Source organism: Salvia hispanica, chromosome 3, assembly GCF_029641045.1.
Source record: "Salvia hispanica isolate PSC_SH4W2 chromosome 3, Shi_PSC_v1, whole genome shotgun sequence".
NCBI lineage: Eukaryota > Viridiplantae > Streptophyta > Magnoliopsida > Lamiales > Lamiaceae > Salvia > Salvia hispanica.
In genome coordinates, this window is record NC_142694.1 from 20,787,698 (window position 1) to 20,805,115 (window position 17,418).

General features: G+C 35.5%; 3 protein-coding genes across 4 annotated transcripts; 2 read left to right on the forward strand and 1 right to left on the reverse strand.

Moving 5' to 3' along the window:
• Positions 1-850: 850 nt before the first annotated feature.
• Positions 851-2,423, reverse strand: LOC125210659 (histone acetyltransferase (DUF1264)). Its single transcript, XM_048110213.2, has 4 exons — positions 2,146-2,423; positions 1,818-1,900; positions 1,298-1,412; positions 851-1,221 (listed from the first exon to the last, which is right to left on the reverse strand). Exons 1-4 carry the CDS (start codon positions 2,396-2,398, stop codon positions 965-967), a joined length of 708 nt encoding a protein of 235 aa, XP_047966170.1. The 5' UTR covers positions 2,399-2,423; the 3' UTR covers positions 851-964.
• Positions 2,424-9,956: 7,533 nt separating this feature from the next.
• Positions 9,957-12,796, forward strand: LOC125210846 (seipin-2-like). Of its 2 annotated transcripts, XM_048110452.1 has the most exons (3): positions 9,959-10,586; positions 10,761-11,152; positions 12,076-12,796. In XM_048110452.1, the coding sequence occupies exons 1-3, from the start codon at positions 10,097-10,099 to the stop codon at positions 12,562-12,564; spliced, it is 1,371 nt and encodes a 456-aa protein (XP_047966409.1). In that variant the 5' UTR covers positions 9,959-10,096; the 3' UTR covers positions 12,565-12,796. The 2 variants fall into 2 exon arrangements, with proteins under 2 accessions (XP_047966408.1, XP_047966409.1); XM_048110451.2 differs by having other exon boundaries at positions 9,957-11,152.
• A 1,245-nt stretch (positions 12,797-14,041) lies between these two features.
• Positions 14,042-15,143, forward strand: LOC125216381 (uncharacterized). Its single transcript, XM_048118073.2, has one exon. It carries the CDS (start codon positions 14,178-14,180, stop codon positions 15,036-15,038), a length of 861 nt encoding a protein of 286 aa, XP_047974030.1. The 5' UTR covers positions 14,042-14,177; the 3' UTR covers positions 15,039-15,143.
• The last annotated feature ends 2,275 nt before the right edge of the window (positions 15,144-17,418 follow it).

Consider the following 17,418-nt stretch of genomic DNA (forward strand, 5'->3'; position numbering starts at 1 on the left):
TACTATTCTTTTCGACTTCTATTAGCTTGACAATTATGATACATACACTAATGGCGTCTCTTTTACTAACTTTTATCTTATTTTAATATTTAAACAAATTTATTTTTCACTTGAAGACTCTAATTTATTTTTAGATCTGGCCCACGTCTTATGCTGGAGTGTGTGCACATTTGTCTTACATAAGAAGGCTTTTTAATTTGTGAAGTCGTCGTTTTTCTAGCTAAATTATCTCATCAAGTAGATGGATAGGAAAGGAGCTTTATTTTCAATTTGGATTGAGCTTTTCTTGAATAGAGTAACATTTCGTTTTGGACGTTACGATTGTGTCATCTTTGATGATAAAGATAGACAAGAACACAGTCATCCTAAAACAAAGACATTGTCATGGGGCATTTTCACAGAGAATATTCAACACTGGAGTTCCAATTATAGTTGTATTAAACTAATTATTACAATAATTAAAAGAATTCGTATACCAACTATACTACGAGTATGACACATGTTTTAGATCAACTATTTTAATAAAAAATAAACAACTAGGTTCGGATTTTTTTTGTCCCCTTTGAGGATATGTTCGTTTATTTCTAAATAATTTATAGTATTATACACTCATACCGTCACAACAAAAGCAAGTGCTCAACGATTTTTATTTTTTTGTCACAGAATGTTCAATGGTGGAGTTCTAGTACATTAGTGAGTACTCCTAACATTTATTGAGCTTTTCTTCTTGGAATAGAAGACTTTTTCCATCCTAAATGAGGCGACAAAGATAAAACATTTCATTTTGCTAGCAAAAGTATATACTATTATTACAAAGAGTTGCGAGTTGTGACCAAACATGCCAAGGACATTATTAAAATAAATACATACATATGAATATAGGGCCACATATTACATATATACATACAGGCTTCACCATTACAATTCATGGTCCCCATTTGCATATGCAAGATTGTCATGTCTCTTATGGAAATGGGGCGATTTTCTTCATCTCCACCGACTCAACGTCGACAACGAACCCCTTACCGTGCTGCTTCCAATAGTCGGCCTGCGGATTGATCCACTCGGGCTCCGCAAGTTCAGCCCGACCCGATTTCATAGCAGCGGTCGATATATTATACCGGGTGTCCCTCGCTGCAACCAAATCCGGGTTCACCAACCCCATACTCACCCCTTGGGGCGACATCATTAGGGTTGGAGGCCCCATTGGAAGCTTATCACCTAATGGTGCCAAAATTGAGTAACTAATATCCAAAATTGAGTAACTAATTGTAAACTCAAAGATAGAAATTAATACCCCTATCTGTTTGCCAGGTGCACCAAAACTTGCCATATGTCTTGGCAAGATTCTTGAGCTCAGGCTTCACGACCATCTCTGGTATCCGGGGATTCACCCACAGCCCGGACTTGATCTACACATCAAAATTGGTAAACCATATATGTAAAAATAATAGATATTGATTTCCAAAACCTATTTCTAGTATTTCTAGAATAATCTAATATATCATAAGCTTTACAGTAGTATTTCGTAAGTTGTTTAGCTCAACTAATACAACATGACTTTCAACATAGTTTTTATCTGATAGTATTAAAGTTGTCTACAAAAATTAGAGATAATTTATGATTGCTCATATCGAATTAATTTTTGCCAAAAATATACTTTCTAAATTGGATCGGGAAGTAACACGTAGAATGTAACGTATATAGTAATGTTGTAGACCACTTCTAAATTTAAGAAAAATATCAATTCACAAAGTCCATGATTTTAAAACCCAACATCCCAAAGTTTGCATTTATGAAGAAACCAGTAAGCGAACCTCATAAGCATGAGAATGCCACAGCTTCTGCTCGTCTGGAGGCAAGCTCTCGAAGATGGTGTCCGAGACGATATACTCCACACCTAGAATAAAAATCAAAATCAAAGAAGAAAAGAAAGAAAAGAAAAGGCAAAGAAAAGGAAAGAATGCGTAATTTCACTATAACAGAAAAAACCGTTAATACGCTAATTTATGTTTCAGAATATACCAAAAAATTAAGTTAATTTATTCTTAATATAGGAAGACTTTCTTTTTCGTCCTAAATTATTTTCCAACGCAAATAATTGTCAATAAAAAGAAGAGTTTTTGTAGCGTTTATGAAGCGTACCAATGAGGCGGCCGTGGGAATTATCGGAGTCGTAGACAGCGCACTGAAGCACGTCCTGGTTGAGGCGGGAGACGTAGTGGTGCGTCTCGATCTGGCGGGACATGTCGTGGCTGTAGAGGGCGAAGGTGCAGACGTGCTGGCTCATCTGCTTGATGGGAGAGAGCGACTGCAGCATCTGCGCCCCTCTGTCGAGCACGTGCTGCTCCATGCTCATCGCCTTCCCCGGCGGCACCTGCTCTTCCCCTTTATCCATCACTCTCTATCTTTTGGAATCAATAAGTGGGATTTTATGGCATGTATATTTATGTATATTTAGGGAGCGCTAGGAGAAGGGGTTGGATGCCACGTAACACACCATTGGATGCTACGTGGCAGCTGTCGGGATCTTTTGCTGACACGTTTTCATACATGTGTCAATGTCATCACATTTTTCACAACCTAGATGTGTGTCTTATGCATGTCATGCTCATGTAAAAACTGTCACATTTCATCATATACTTAGAATGGCAGTGATTTAAAATTTTATTTACTATTATTTTTTAATTAATAAATCTTATTGTTTAAATTTAATCATTACACTCATGTTCGATTGCAAAGCTAATATTCAATCTATTTCCTAGAAATACACTAATTAGAAAACATACAGATTTTAATACGCAGTAAAAGAAAGTTGAAATAATATAGTGGATGGTGAAATTTATGAATGATAAAATAAATGGAAAAGAGAAAAGGTTACTATAAATAGATACATACTATTTCTATAGGACTGACGAAAAAGAAAATTCAGCTTATTAATTTGTACGGTATAAAAGTAGGACACGTGTTATTACTAAAGTATTTTTTATTTTTCTTTACAAAGTTATACAATTTCTTGAAGGTCATATCGAGTTAAAATGAAACTATAAATGATAAATGAAATAACGGACAATTAATAAATGTTTATAATACAACAATTAATGAACGGAGTAATATAATCATACTCCCTTTTTTCCATATTTACAGTAAAGATGATTAAGTGATCTACATAATACATATTGCCAAGATTATACAAATGTATAATGTATAAATTGGTATATAATAAATTTGTTAAATACATTTTCTTATTATCTCGTCTTATGAGTCGTGTGTGTCATTTCCATTCAAATTAAAATCCAAAGTAAAAATTCGTCATATTTTGACTAGGCATGGATATTAGAAAATGTAATAAAAAGTTAGTTGAAAAAGTCAGTAGACATCCTAATTTTATAGAGTATGTTAGTTTGACTAAAATCTAATATTACTCCTAAACATACGACTGTTTAATAATTTTGATCCACAATGTTATGTTTGGCATCTTAGTGTTCGCTAACTTATGAAATTGGTCCTTTTTTTTTGCCTTTTTAACAAAATCATAAAAATTAATTGTCAACATGTTTTTTACCGACTCAGTATACCAGTAATACCTAATTAGGCACTCAAACATCTTAACTAATTATTTTATTTTTATATTTCATAAAAGAGGGATTTACATTCCTCGAGAATCTTGTTATGGAATTCCATTATTCCACCATTGATGCCCATCCTCACCGTTTGATATTTTGTACTAAAATCATAAGGATATATTAGGACCGAATTTGAACATTGTTGTTTAATGAAAGACTAAAGTTCAATTTTGGTCTTTACATTTGTTCTAAAAAAATTTTAGTCTCATATATTAAGTTTGTGACCTTTTGCTTTCTAACATATTGTTTTAGTACCTTTTGATCTAAACAAGGTCACAAACTTAATGTATGGGACCCGAAAAGAATTTTATGGATAATGAAGGGGATCAAAATTGAACTTTAGTCCTAAATTATAATTAAGTTGTTGATTTGCTCAAACATTTTGACTGTTAATTTTAACAGAAAATGATTATTTTGGACTAAAACAATATGTTTGTGACCAAAAGATACCAAAACAATATGTTAGGGACCAAAAGGTCACAAACTTAATGTAAGAGACCAAAATTATATTTTAGTCTTAATTAAATGCTAGAATGAAATAAAAACAAGTGAAGAAAAATAAAAATGTAAATAAAATAGACGGAAGGAATTGAAAATAGAAAAGTAAGAAATTATCTACACCTCTCTACTTAATATGCCTAGAAAACTCACATCTCTCTCCTTACATACACCATCATGCTAACACATATAGAACACACACTAAAAACATACACTCTTAGTACAATTTCCATTCTCTCAATATCTCTCACTCCATCATTTTCACTATTGAAGTCACTGTATCCATCATACGAAAATACATAACTATTTCGACCACCGACATCATTGTAACCGTAACATGGATTCAAAGAATTATATACATGGATTCAAAGAATGAAAAATGAATGAGAATATAATATTTAAATAATTACTATTTTAAAAATATTTTAATACTCTTTTTTTATAGAGTGAACCGCATGAAATACTCCTAACATTTGGGGTTGTTGCACCATTGACCCCTAACAAAAAAAAATAGCACTATACGGGTCTATCATTTCATACAATCACAAACGAGGTTTTTCGGACGATAACACCCTCATGCCCTTAAAGGGCATTCTCGTCAAATTAACACTCCATGCTGACGTCGCCCTGCTATGCAACTTGTTGCATGTACTGTCACTCAGACATATCAAGAGGATATGACTTAAATGGTCATTTAATTTTTCATGTTTTAAAAATAAAAATAAAAGCTTGCTGAAGCTTAATTTTGTCCAACTTTACGTCCATTTGTTTGAGTAAACTATTCATGATCAAAACATTTTCTCCAATATTATAGGAAGCAAAAAATCTCATGTTGCATTTTTTTATTCGATGGAATATTAGTTTTATATATTTATCTCGAGTCTCTATTTAATGCATGGCTTACTTATTCCTTTTTTTTTTTTATAAAAACACATCACTCTGAAATATCCCAAAATCACATAAAACGTAACACAAAATTCATAGTTCTCAATGTAAGCAATTACTAGTGCATCGACTGGCAATATCATAAGTATAACCGATTGCATAAAACATAAATACAAAGCGGCAACATTAAATTGGGGGAAAAAACCCTAATCAAGCTGTGAGCACAACAGCATCTCCAGCTTCCTTGATCTTCTTCTCCGCGTTCTTCGACACGAGCTTGGCCTTCCACACGACCGGCTTTCCCTCCGGTAGCAATCTCTTCCCCAACATCTTGAAGTAGCCGAATTGAGTGACGTCGATGAGCGGCGCGTTGTCCTTCATCTCCCGCAGCACCAATGATCTGGTTGTCATTTTCTGAGGAGAGAGTGCGGCTGCGATCATGAGAAAAAGAAGAGTGAAAAAATATAATTAACCTTCATAAAAATAGCATATAAAAATAGCTTTATGGCAATATAAGTAAACCTTCATGATTTGACAAGTCACTTCCAATGTAGTGTAGTAGTGACAGAGTAGGGGAAGGTTGCTGCAGGTTTGGCGGGTCATGAGACAAATTTGCCCTTCAAGCCATTTGGGCATTTTCGTCCGAAAAATGGCTAAAATGACTTGTTTTGTGATTGTATGAAATGTTAGACCCGTATGGTGCTATTCTTTTTTGTTATGGGTCAATGGTGTAACAACCTCAAATATTAGGGGTATTTCATGCTGTTCACTCTTTTTTATAATATTTAAAAGTTACATTATCTTTTATTATATTTGAGTTGTTCAAATAAAATAATGCAATTCAGTCCAAATATCAAACTCTCATATAATTTTTAGCTTTGCATGCATTTTGATAAGGCTCGTTTCATGCATAGTTTTAATGATGGGTAATGTACTGATTTGGGGAGACAACACAAGGAAAAGTGGAGTTTTTGTGTAGGATTGAAAATCGACTAAGGGCAGATGCACCTTGATTAAGAGGAAACGGAAGGAAAAATTGGCCCAGAAGTTTAGCAAATTGATCAAGAGGGTCTATTCATGATGGAGCTGCAAAAGGATGAGTCAGAGGAGAGGGAATGCAGAGTTGTCTTCTTCTGCAAGGGTATTAATGCCAAATCATGAAGGGGATGCCCTAGGGACTTGAGCTGCAGCCGTCCTATAAAAGGAGGGAGAAACTGAAGGACAATCATCATCGATCATCGAGAGCCCCAAAATCTCGACACACACACACTCAGTTCCAGATTCCGTACCAAAGAGATACAACCATGGAGAAAGGAAGCTAGATAGAAGAAGGAGTTCCACCGGAAGCATACTCTCTACCTTCTAACTTGGAGGGAGAGAGCCTAGTTTAGCGAAGCATCAGCTATTCGTTTGATGTTCTTAAGCTTCGAGGAGTTGCTACAATTGTTCATTCTGTTTTTGTTTTATTTTCGAGATACACGTTTTAAATCTACTGTTATTTCCAAGTTTTCTTAGTTAATACCTTTTGCAAGTTTGATTGTCGTTGAATCTTTGAATTTGAGTTCGATTAGCTGTTTTGATTCTGAATTTCTGTGAAATGTTCAGTGCTATGAAATTTTCTGTTGGATGTTTGTTTAGATCTAGAGTTTCGGAGTTTGATTCTATTTTGTTCGTTGGTTCTCAGATTTAGTTGTTTGGTGTTCGATTTATGTTGGATCCGAGTTTACATATGTCCGTTTTGCATGAAAATAGAGTAGTTACTGTTTGATCTGTTGTTTTCTTGGTCGAATTGCATGGATCAAGTTTAGGTTGCTTTCCTGTTTTTCGCTACATGCCCTGTTTTCAGATCTGCCATGGTTGATTATTAGTTTAGCTTGTTTGTTTTGGGAATAAGACGTCTGTAGTTAGTTAGTAGAGCATGTCTTTGTCACCTATAGCGTTTGTGGTTTTTCTCTTTTCAGCTTTATTTGCCGGTGCATGTAATAGGTTAGTGGTCCCGTTACTTTTTTTGTTTCTGCAATGTAGCTTCTACTTTGTCAAGTTCAATTGATCAACCAGGAGTAGTAATAGTGCCTTCATGTTTTCACGTAGTTAGATTTAGTTGATCAGTTAGAATCTTTTCTTTTGTCAACCCGTCAAGTAGGATAAATCTTAACCCACTTAGTTTGCGTGGCGGCAATCATCCCAAAATGTCTGCGACACATGCTGAAGCACCTTCATCTATGTGGGATTCGACCCTTACTTCCCTTTACTAGCTAATAGTATTGTGGGTTAAAGCTTTGAAAGTTCCCTGTTCTGAATAGTACATCCGACGACACGTAGATATAGCTTAGGAGTCGTCTTGATCAGTTAGATTTCCACTGCTTGATCCGTCTACGAGTCATCGTATGTTAGGTTGAAGCGTGTCTGCAGTCGACCGATGTCCTCTTGATCAGTCTACGTTAATTTTTATTACTTTGCATGCAATTCGAGAATTACAAAAGAACCCAACTTTAACATGTGTACCAAAATTTATCTATTACAAAATGTGTGAACCTTCTTAATGCAATTGATTTGGTACTGCATTTGCAATCATATTCTCATTGACAAAACATTATAACAAAACTAATATACATTATAAAGGAATGCAAATTTAAAATAATATTTGAGCTAAGATTATCATATTTTAGTGTGAACCTAATTTGTGCACAGTCGATAAATAGTCGATAAATGGCAGTGATGCTCTTGGCCAAATTGGTGGAATCATTTTCTCACACTAATAATACTGATGGACTCATTTTTAAAAAAATGGCAATAATGTGTAGTCCCATTCTTTTAAATTAGATGTGCATAAATAAAACCACTTATGTCACACTATGTCCACACAGAGTTTTAGATAAAAATATTTACTGTAATATAGTAGACAGAGGAAATGTAGTTGGGTGTTTTAATAAGAAGAGTGGAGAGATGAATTTATTTTCAATATGCAATATGGATGTCTTAAGTGAGACAAACTTAAAAAGAAAGGTGGACATCTTGAATGAGACAGAGGAAATATTAAATTATTGATTTGATGTAGTAACTTTTTTTATTAACGTCAAAATAAACTGCAATTATACAATGTTATACTCTCTCCATTGCAATTTAGTAGTCTCATTTGAGTTCGGCACGAGTTTTAAGAAAATGTAAAGGAAAATTGGTGAAAAAAGATAGTTGTATGTGTGTCCTATTTTTATATATAAGTTCTATAATAGAATGTGAGTGGAAAAAGTTAGTGGAATGTGAGGCCTATTACCGTTTATGTAATTTTCAACCGGGACTTCTAAAGTGGGACACCCGAAAATGATAAGCCAGGACTCCTAAAGTGGAACAGAGAGAGTAATAATATAGCTAAAAGTAAACACGAGATATCGAATCACGGAGACTAATATTCAATATGAGTAATGTAACAAATTTTTTGGATGATCAACTTTTGAAGTTTAAGTAACTAAAATAATTATAATAAAATAATGTAATTAAATAACAAAGATAAATTAGATAATAGATTTATGGGAATTGTTTTCACGGGCTCTTCTACGTTTATTGATATACAGTTCAAATGTCTTAATCGATAAACGTAAACTATGCCGGATTTGTAAGCTCACTAAGTAGGGTTGTTGATATTTACTTCAAATGTTTTCATCGACAAAGCGTAAACTAGGCCCAACTCTAAGCTCACTAAGTCGCACTTATTGAAACTCTGCCAAATCTCAAACCTCACTAATCTCATTCTAGACCAAGTAGATAGTTTATTACACGGCAAGTGCTATTTAAATGTCAAATGTGGGTACTTCTAAACGCTCCTAAGATCTTTACAATGCCCCCTCTAATATAAATGCAATTCAAATTATAAAATATCATTCTCATACAATTTATATCAAGAGTAAAGTCCAAAAGTGACCATAAATTTATAAGCATTTTATGATTTTAGTCCAGATCATTATGTTTTGAACTTTTATAACACGGAGAAATGAAATTCGTCTGTTTTTATCCTTCTTTATGGAGCCCTATAAAATAAACGGTCACCCCTTAAACTATCTTTGATCGTTTATTTCTTACAATTTCATCAAAAAATTATTTAAAAAATGGACTGATTTTATTTTTCCTAGATATGATAGTTGAAAATATAATATTCGTGACCAAAATGATCATTTGTTTAAAACCACTTTTGAACTTTAACCTATTAGTTTTATTATAAAATAAAATGTGAGTGATAATAAGTTAGTAGAGAAAGTCATAAAAGGATCATATGTTTAAACCACTTTTGAAGTTTACTCTATTAGTTTTACTCCTTCTGTTCTATAGAAATAGGTCATTCTTAATTGGTAAAGTAAGAGAGAAGGAGAAAAAGTAGTTGAAATTGTGCAGTGGATGGTGGGTCCCATATCTAATAAAGTACTCCCTCTGTCTGGCATTAAGAGTCCCCGGTTGACCATTTTCATCCGTTCGGCATTAGGAGTCCTGGTTAGACATTTCCATTTAAAATGAAATAAAAATATTATAAAATAAAACACTAAGAAGCACAAGTAAAAACACATCCAAAGAATAAAGCAAATAATAATGCAAATGGGTCTCACATTCCATTATCATACACTCCAATTATTACACACTCAAACATTTCTTAAAATCCGCACCCAACTCAATCGGGACTCTTAATGCCGGACGGAGGAAGTAAAAAAGAAGGAGAAAAAGGTTGTCATAAATGAATATGGACTATTTGTATGAGATGGACAGAAAAAGAAATACGAGAGTATGATAAAGTGTGAGTTATAATAAGTTATAATAAGTGGACTAAAAATGATAAAAATAAAATGTAGAGTAACAAATTTGTTTCAACAGACATAAATGAAAATACGGGACAAATTTTTTGAGACAAGGAGATTATAATTCATACTTCCAACATAATTTTACACATTTTTAACAACCATTAGAAGTGAGAAGTTGTCCGTAAAATACCAGTTTTCTCCCTCCAGCCATGAATTTCGAAGTACAACTCGTTATGCACATGGTATGACTTCAATCCAAAGAAGAAAAAGGTTGGTTTTCACAATTCAGGCGATAGCTTGCAAATGGAGGAGACGAAATCGAGCACGCAATTCGACGAATGCGATGATGAATTTCATGATGCGGTCGACGAATTCGAATTTTACGACTGCCGCGAGAATTTTTCTGATCAAACTGAATCCAGTCGTGACGAATTAATTTCAAATCCCAGCTCTAATCCTCCTCAGGAAGACAAATCCCCGGCGCTGTCGGTTCTCCGGCGCCGCAGGTCTCGTTCGAGTAAGAAATCCTTCGGAGATGGCCCGGCAGAGCTGGCGAAGTTCGGCGCGGCGGAAAGTGTGGACAGATACTTGAGAGAGAGAAGAAATGTCTCGCTTTCTCCGAAATTCGAGGAGCACGAGATGAGATTGGAGGATACGAAGCCTGCTTTGCAGAGTAATGAGACGAGCGAGGAGAAATCGACGGTAACGGATGCAATCGCCGCAGCTCTTGGCGAAGAATCGAGCTGGAGAGGAAATGAGGATTCGAATCCGGGATTCCTGCTCAAGCTTCCCGGTATAGTAATCAAGCGAATCGCTTTGCTAGTCAAAATTGTTACGTTTACTATTCGATTGGTGTATTATTCGTACATGATTGTGTTTAACCCTTTGGGGCTTTTATTGCCATTGCGATGGTTTATCATTCAGCAGTTGAAAAAAATTTGGAATCTCATGTTTGGAATTGTTTCAGAATATGTGTATGAATGGTTGAAAGAGCAGCGAGCGATTTGGAAATTAGGTTTAAAATGTGGTTGGGGATTGTTGTGGTCAGCTTATGTGTGCTCTGTGTTGCTTGGATTGCTGGTCTCGGCATTTGTGGTGGGCGGTGTGTTGATAAGAATGGTGGTGGATGAGCCGATTAGGATGACTAGGAGCTTGAATTTCGACTATTCGGAGAAGAGCCCGGTGGCGTTGGTGCCAATTATGTCTGGTGTGAAGATGAATGTGAGGCATTTTGTGGAGAAGCCTAAGATCTTGAAGGCCGGTGAATCAAGGGTCGTGCCACGTGATCATGGGGTGCATGTTACTGTGTCTTTAACATTGCCTGAGTCTGAATACAACCAACGTCTTGGGATGTTTCAGGTATATGTTTGTTTTGATATTGTTACATTTTCGTTGTCTCTGCCTCTGAAGCTCGTATTCTGCTGCATTTTTTTCATTAGCCATGGATTGAAGTGGGATTAGTTTAAGTGTGTGTTGTTTATCTGCTTCCTAAATGAATCCGAGGGTTCACATATACTATAGTTGAGATTGTGTAAAGTGAGCCTTTTGCTTTATATATTTGAGAAGTTGTTAGTTTTTTGGGGAGTTTAGTTTAGCTCTATTGCCTATAACTTTATTTGCAACTGAGTAGTGGTTGAAAGTTCTTAGATGTTGTCAGGTCTTCAGATATGTTGAACTTTTTACGGGTTGGGATTTATGTAAAGCGAGCTACTTGGTGTTGTTGTATGTTTGAGAAGTTGTCAGTTACTGAGAGTTCAGTTCTATTGTCGATTTAGGTCATAGATATTGTCTGCCTCTTAATAGTGGTCGAAAGTACTTAAAAGTTCTCTCGTTTTAAGATTTGTTGAGCTTTTTATGGGTTGGGAACTTGGGATAGTGTAACGTAAACTTGTTGGTGTTGTGCGTTCGAGAAGATGTTAGTTGCGGACAGTTTATCTCTATTATCGATCTAATTTTATGGATATTTTTACTGTTTAGTTGTGGTTGGAGTTCTTGGTTTTTATGTGGTTTCAAGATTAGCTTGCTACCTCATAGGGTTGCATTTGCATCTTTTCTTCATTTCGATATGGACGCAGCAGCGCTGCCTGGAATCTCGCATAGATTGTTATCTGCAAAATTTTATCGGGTTTATGCTAGGCTTAGGAATCTCCCTTTCCATTGTGTTTATTGCCAAACCAAGAAACAAATGATGAATGTCACGCCTATTTAATCTCTACTCTCTAGACATTGGACATGCTTGTCGTATTACTTGTCTGATTAGAACTCCGTGTTACTCCTTGAAGGTCAGAGTAGACTTCGTTGCTGCTGATGGCCAAATACTCGCAACATTAAGACGTCCATGTATGCTTAAGTACAGGAGCCAGTCGATCCGCCTCCTCCTTACTTTGCTCAAGGTTGCGCCCATTCTGACAGGCTACACATCAGAAACCCAGAAACTGAAAGCAAACTTCAAAGATTTCACAGAAGGCGATCCCCCAACAGCATCCATAAGAGTTATTCTCGAGCAAAGAGCCGAATATTCACCCACCGGTGCAGGCATCCCAGAAATATACAGCGCGTCCCTGACCCTCGAGTCCGAACTCCCTCTGCTAAAAAGGATCTTGTGGTTCTGGAAGAAAACGGTGTTTGTATGGGTTAGCATGAGTGTGTTTATGATTGAGTTGGTTTTCGCTCTCCTCTGCTGCAGACCTCTCATAATCCCCAAAATAAGGCTCTGGGAACCCACGCCTCAAGAGGGCGCCTCTCACTACAATCGTCCCCGTCAAAGCTGAAACGACAAGGATGAGGAACAGCAATAACAATGCGCTCTCGTGCACGAGGGGGTGCTTTGTGTTATACTACCTTGTGTGTACTCGACAGCAGATGCATTTTTTGGCGTAGAAGAATGTGTAAGTAAGGTTTTTTCACACTTTGAAGTTGTAGCCAAGTTGTATATAGTTAGGATTTACATTATTTGAGAACTCTGCTGCTAATGCAAGAGCATATATATGGTTGTTTTCTTTATCAGATTGTTTAAACTTGAGCCAAATTATTGTTTGTGTATTGTACTCCACCCGTTCTTCTAAAGAAGTAGGCCGTTTGAGTACGATACGAGTTTTAAAGGGAGTAGTTGAAATAATGCTAGTGGATAGTGAAATCCATAAATGATGAAATAAGAGAGAAGAAAAAAATGTATTTAAAATAGTGTTAGTGTATGGTAAGAGCCATAAATGATAAATAAGAGAAGAGAAAATGTTTTCATAAATGCATATGAGTTATTTCTATTGGATGAACGAAAAATGAAATATGACCTATTTCTATGAGGTCGTGGATTGGATACCAATTAATTAAGGTTTGAATCAAGCCAACCCATCGGGTTTCGGGTCAATTCTAATCGAATATGGGATAATCGGGTTGGAATTTTTTGAATTAAAAAATTTTCAATCATAACCTAAAATGTTTGATTTGGAGCTAGCCCATTAGAATAATCAGGATAAAAACTAATAAGAGTTAACTACACTAATAGTCCCTGATTTTGTCGAAAAATGCACCAATGGTTCATAAAAAAATTTTATAGCCTATTTGGTCCCTAAAAATTACATTTTTGGTACCTGTCGGTCTTTTATACCCTCTGCATTTGAAAAATCTCCTAAATGCCATGGAGGGCATTTTCGGTACCTAGAAATTACAATTTTGGTACCTCTTCAATCATGTAATTATTTTTAGACAAGATGAGAGACTATTAGTGTAGTTCACTAAACTAATAATGAAATTTAAATTTTTTGTTTGTTATTCTTAATAATCCTTTAATTAGACTATACATATAAAAAATTTAACTTCTTAAATATGGAAAATAAAATTAATGATCTCTCCAATAATATAGCTCATTTTTATTTGTTTATAAAATACTTTCACAATTTTAGAAAATATATCTACACCTAAACATGATTAAATAATAGGACTCGTAAATTTTGAAAAAGTGGCACACTACTGGATAATGATTTAACATATGTTTTAGAATTCAAATTTTTTTATTGGAATTTGATTTTTCAATTCTTTTACCTATTACCTTTTTGGGAAAATATTAATAATCAAAAGTACATGTATATACATTAAATATAAATTGAAGGCTTATTTAATTTTAATCTTTTGCACTTATTAATTTGTATTAAAAAAACGCTGTCATAAATTTCATCCCCGCGATTTATTTTTGAATATGAGGAGTTAACGTCTCTCTTCACACTTTCTATCAATGCTTTCCCTTTTTTCTGTTCCCGTTTAGATTATTATTTCGAGCCCAAACAAATTCGACCGTTGCAACCCAGCTTCATTTTTGAAAAACCACGACTTCTTCTACTCTGTTTCTTCCTCCAAATCCCCTCTCTCTCTCTCTGTCTCTCTAGAAATGGTGTCCAAGGTAGTGAAGAGAACCCCAACAAAATCCCTCAAAAACCGGAAAAACTTCCCCTTCACCCATCATCGCCGCTCCCGCAACAAATCCCCCATCAAAACCACCGCCGCCGCCACCGTCGCCTCCATCAACAAATCCATCTACACCTGCCACCGCCGCCTCCTCAAAATCTTCACCAAGCTCACCCGCATCTCCACACCCGAAAAACCCCCCCGCAAAAAAGGATACAAAATCCTCCAAAAGACCCCCTCAAAAAATCCCCCCAAGCGCTCTCTCTTCGCAAACAAACTCCCCCTCCCTCCGCCAACGGATCCTCAAAAACGCACCATCTTCCTCGACCTCGACGAAACCCTAATCCACTCCACCGCCACCGTGCCGCCAGAGAGGTACGATTTCGTCGTCCGCCCCGTAATCGACGGCCAGAAAACCGAATTCTACGTCCTCAAAAGGCCTTTCGTGGATGAATTTCTGGCGTATTTGAGCGATCGATTCGAGATTGTGATATTCACGGCGGGAATTGAGGAGTATGCGTCTCTGGTTGTCGATAAGCTCGATTGGAGGAATGCGATTTCGCACCGATTGTATCGCGATTCGTGCAGAGCTGTGGATGGGATGTTCGTGAAGGATTTGGGGGAAACGGGGAGGGATCTGAGCAGGGTGGTGATTGTGGATGATAATCCCAATTCGTATCAGTTTCAGCCGGAAAATGCGATCCCGATTAGGCAGTTTGTGGATGATGTCGGCGATGAGGAGCTGAAGAAGATGATGGAGTTGTTTGAAGGGTGTGATTTGGGGGAGGATTTGAGGGATTTTGTTAGGGTTTTTGTTGGGGATGATGAGAACAAGCTTTGCTAGGGTTTGGATTCATTTCTTTGTGTAGTTGAACAAATCTTGTTCAATTTCATGTTTTAATTTGGATTTTACATATATTATTTATTGAATTAAAAGGTTATTTCTCAATAGTTTATTTTGTTATTGTTATAGTACTACTCTTTATGTTCCATTAAAAATGAAACATTTCATAAAATAGAAATAACATCCTCTCTATTTTTTCTTTTCTATTACTGTATTCTATTTTCATTAACACACAAAATAACACTGCATAAAATCACGTGACAAAAACCAAATGTTTTCATATTTATTGGGACGGAGGAAGTATATGCGTTGAAAATTGTTAAAATGATAAGGTAAATGATTTTTAAGTCTTGGAAGATAATAAAATGATATGTTTCAAAAATTTCTTTAAAATGTCAAGAGTTGAGTTTAACTATAGTGGATTGTCTCATAACTCAAAAACGAAATCAGTATAATTTCTGGAGAAATAGTGAACTTTGGGGTTTATATTTTTGGGACAGTTGTGTGATAGCTCTATTTTCCTGAAATATTTGCTTTGAAATATCAAATGGTAACTACTAGTACTAATATTTTGACTATAAATTGAATCTTATTTGTTGGTTGGTTTGTTTATTGAATGATTGAGATGTGTTTTCTCCTTCCCTCTCTGGTACAATTCAGATATGGAAACTTAGGAAGGCTCAAGGCTTGTTTTGTTTATTTAGTTTTGATGGATAGAATTGAAAGATTGCATTAGCATTCAAAGGGGCCAATTGCAATTATCTCAGAGCAAATAGACACAAAACCACCCCGGGAGAATGCAATGGAGATGCCTGATTATTGGTTTGATGTATTTGCCATTGTCTGCTTTGAATGCTAGCTTCCTTCTCGGGTATAAACACGAATGCTCGACCATCATACTCTATTGTCTCTGTTTGAAAACAATGTACACGATGACTTTGATGTGGTCTTGAGTTGGTGTGTCTTCTTGAGGCTTGTTTGTGTTACAAACCCAAGCCTAGTTGAGCCCACTTCAGCTGTTTAGAGTTTGATATCTTTTAGATGCTTAACATGTTTACATAACTGATGGCATGCATTTAGCTAAGTAGTTCATGGCACGATTTCTTCTTTTTAAAATCGCATGACCTTTGGCCTTAGGCATTATAAATAGTTGTACGCTTTTATCTCTTGCCTTGAGTCCAAAGCACATTTTTGCTGTTTCTTTTAGTAAGAATTCACTCATAGAATCCTTCGTTTGTGGTGTTGACACTAATGATATATATAGTTTGGAAGAAAAACTATTTATTTGTTACTACTATTTCATAATATATCAAATACAGTAGTACAAAAATTTTGTCCAAATCTGTTGATAACTTTTTGAAGTTGTTACTATGGGCTACATAGGTTGAGCTATAATTGACTACGCCATAAATTTATAATTCTGATCATTCAAGTTATTATGAAATTCTTTGGAACCTTTTTGGGTCATAAGAAATATTCAAAGGCGTAATATAATGGAGTAGTATTATAAACCATCAACATTACGGTGCACTTTTTTGGGTTGAGTTGCGCCTCCCTTGGACTGAATTTTCTTGTGAATAAATGCTTAAATTTGAGATAATAGTGTATGGATTAATAATTTTGTTTCACTTTCTAAAATCCGATGTTTGTAGGCTTAAAATTGGTATCCTAATAGGGCGGGTCGGGCCTCAAAACTTCCAAGTTCCAACCAAGAGACCGGCCGGATTTTGGGGCTAAAACGCTGGCCCAATTTTTTAATCAACTTTGTATGCATCCCTATATATTACTATTTCATTTGAAATATATGCATAAAGTAATGTGTATACGGTGTAATAGCTACTCTTGGTCTTATGACAAAGAGATACACTGCCTTACCTTAACATGATACCGGTACAAGAATTTAAGAAAGTTAAACTCAAGAACAATAATCGAATTTTCGAATATATTTGACTGACCAATTCGAATACATAAAGGCGGCCTTATAGGCAAACTAAATTGAACTAATCCTAATCTTATTAATAAGCTAAACTTTATCTACAACACAAAATATAGAGTAGTAAAGATATATTTAAGCAATAACCTTCTCTTCTAAAACCACCCGAACAGGCCTCGGCCCAACTCCTACTTCCCACAAAATATTTTTCTTCTACTCACTTTAGCCCACTCAAAACTTCGCTCCATTCTATTCAATCTCTTCTCTTCTCGAACCTTGTTTTGGAGAAGCAAAGATCGCATCAATCTTTGTATCCCGATAGATTTGCATCAACGATCATGTCATGTGTTTAATCTAATCATCATTACTATTTGTTGATTAATAAGTAGTTGTCTAATAGTTAATTTTAGTTAACAAGAGGTGCAACGTATTTTCCTCTTTTGGTAC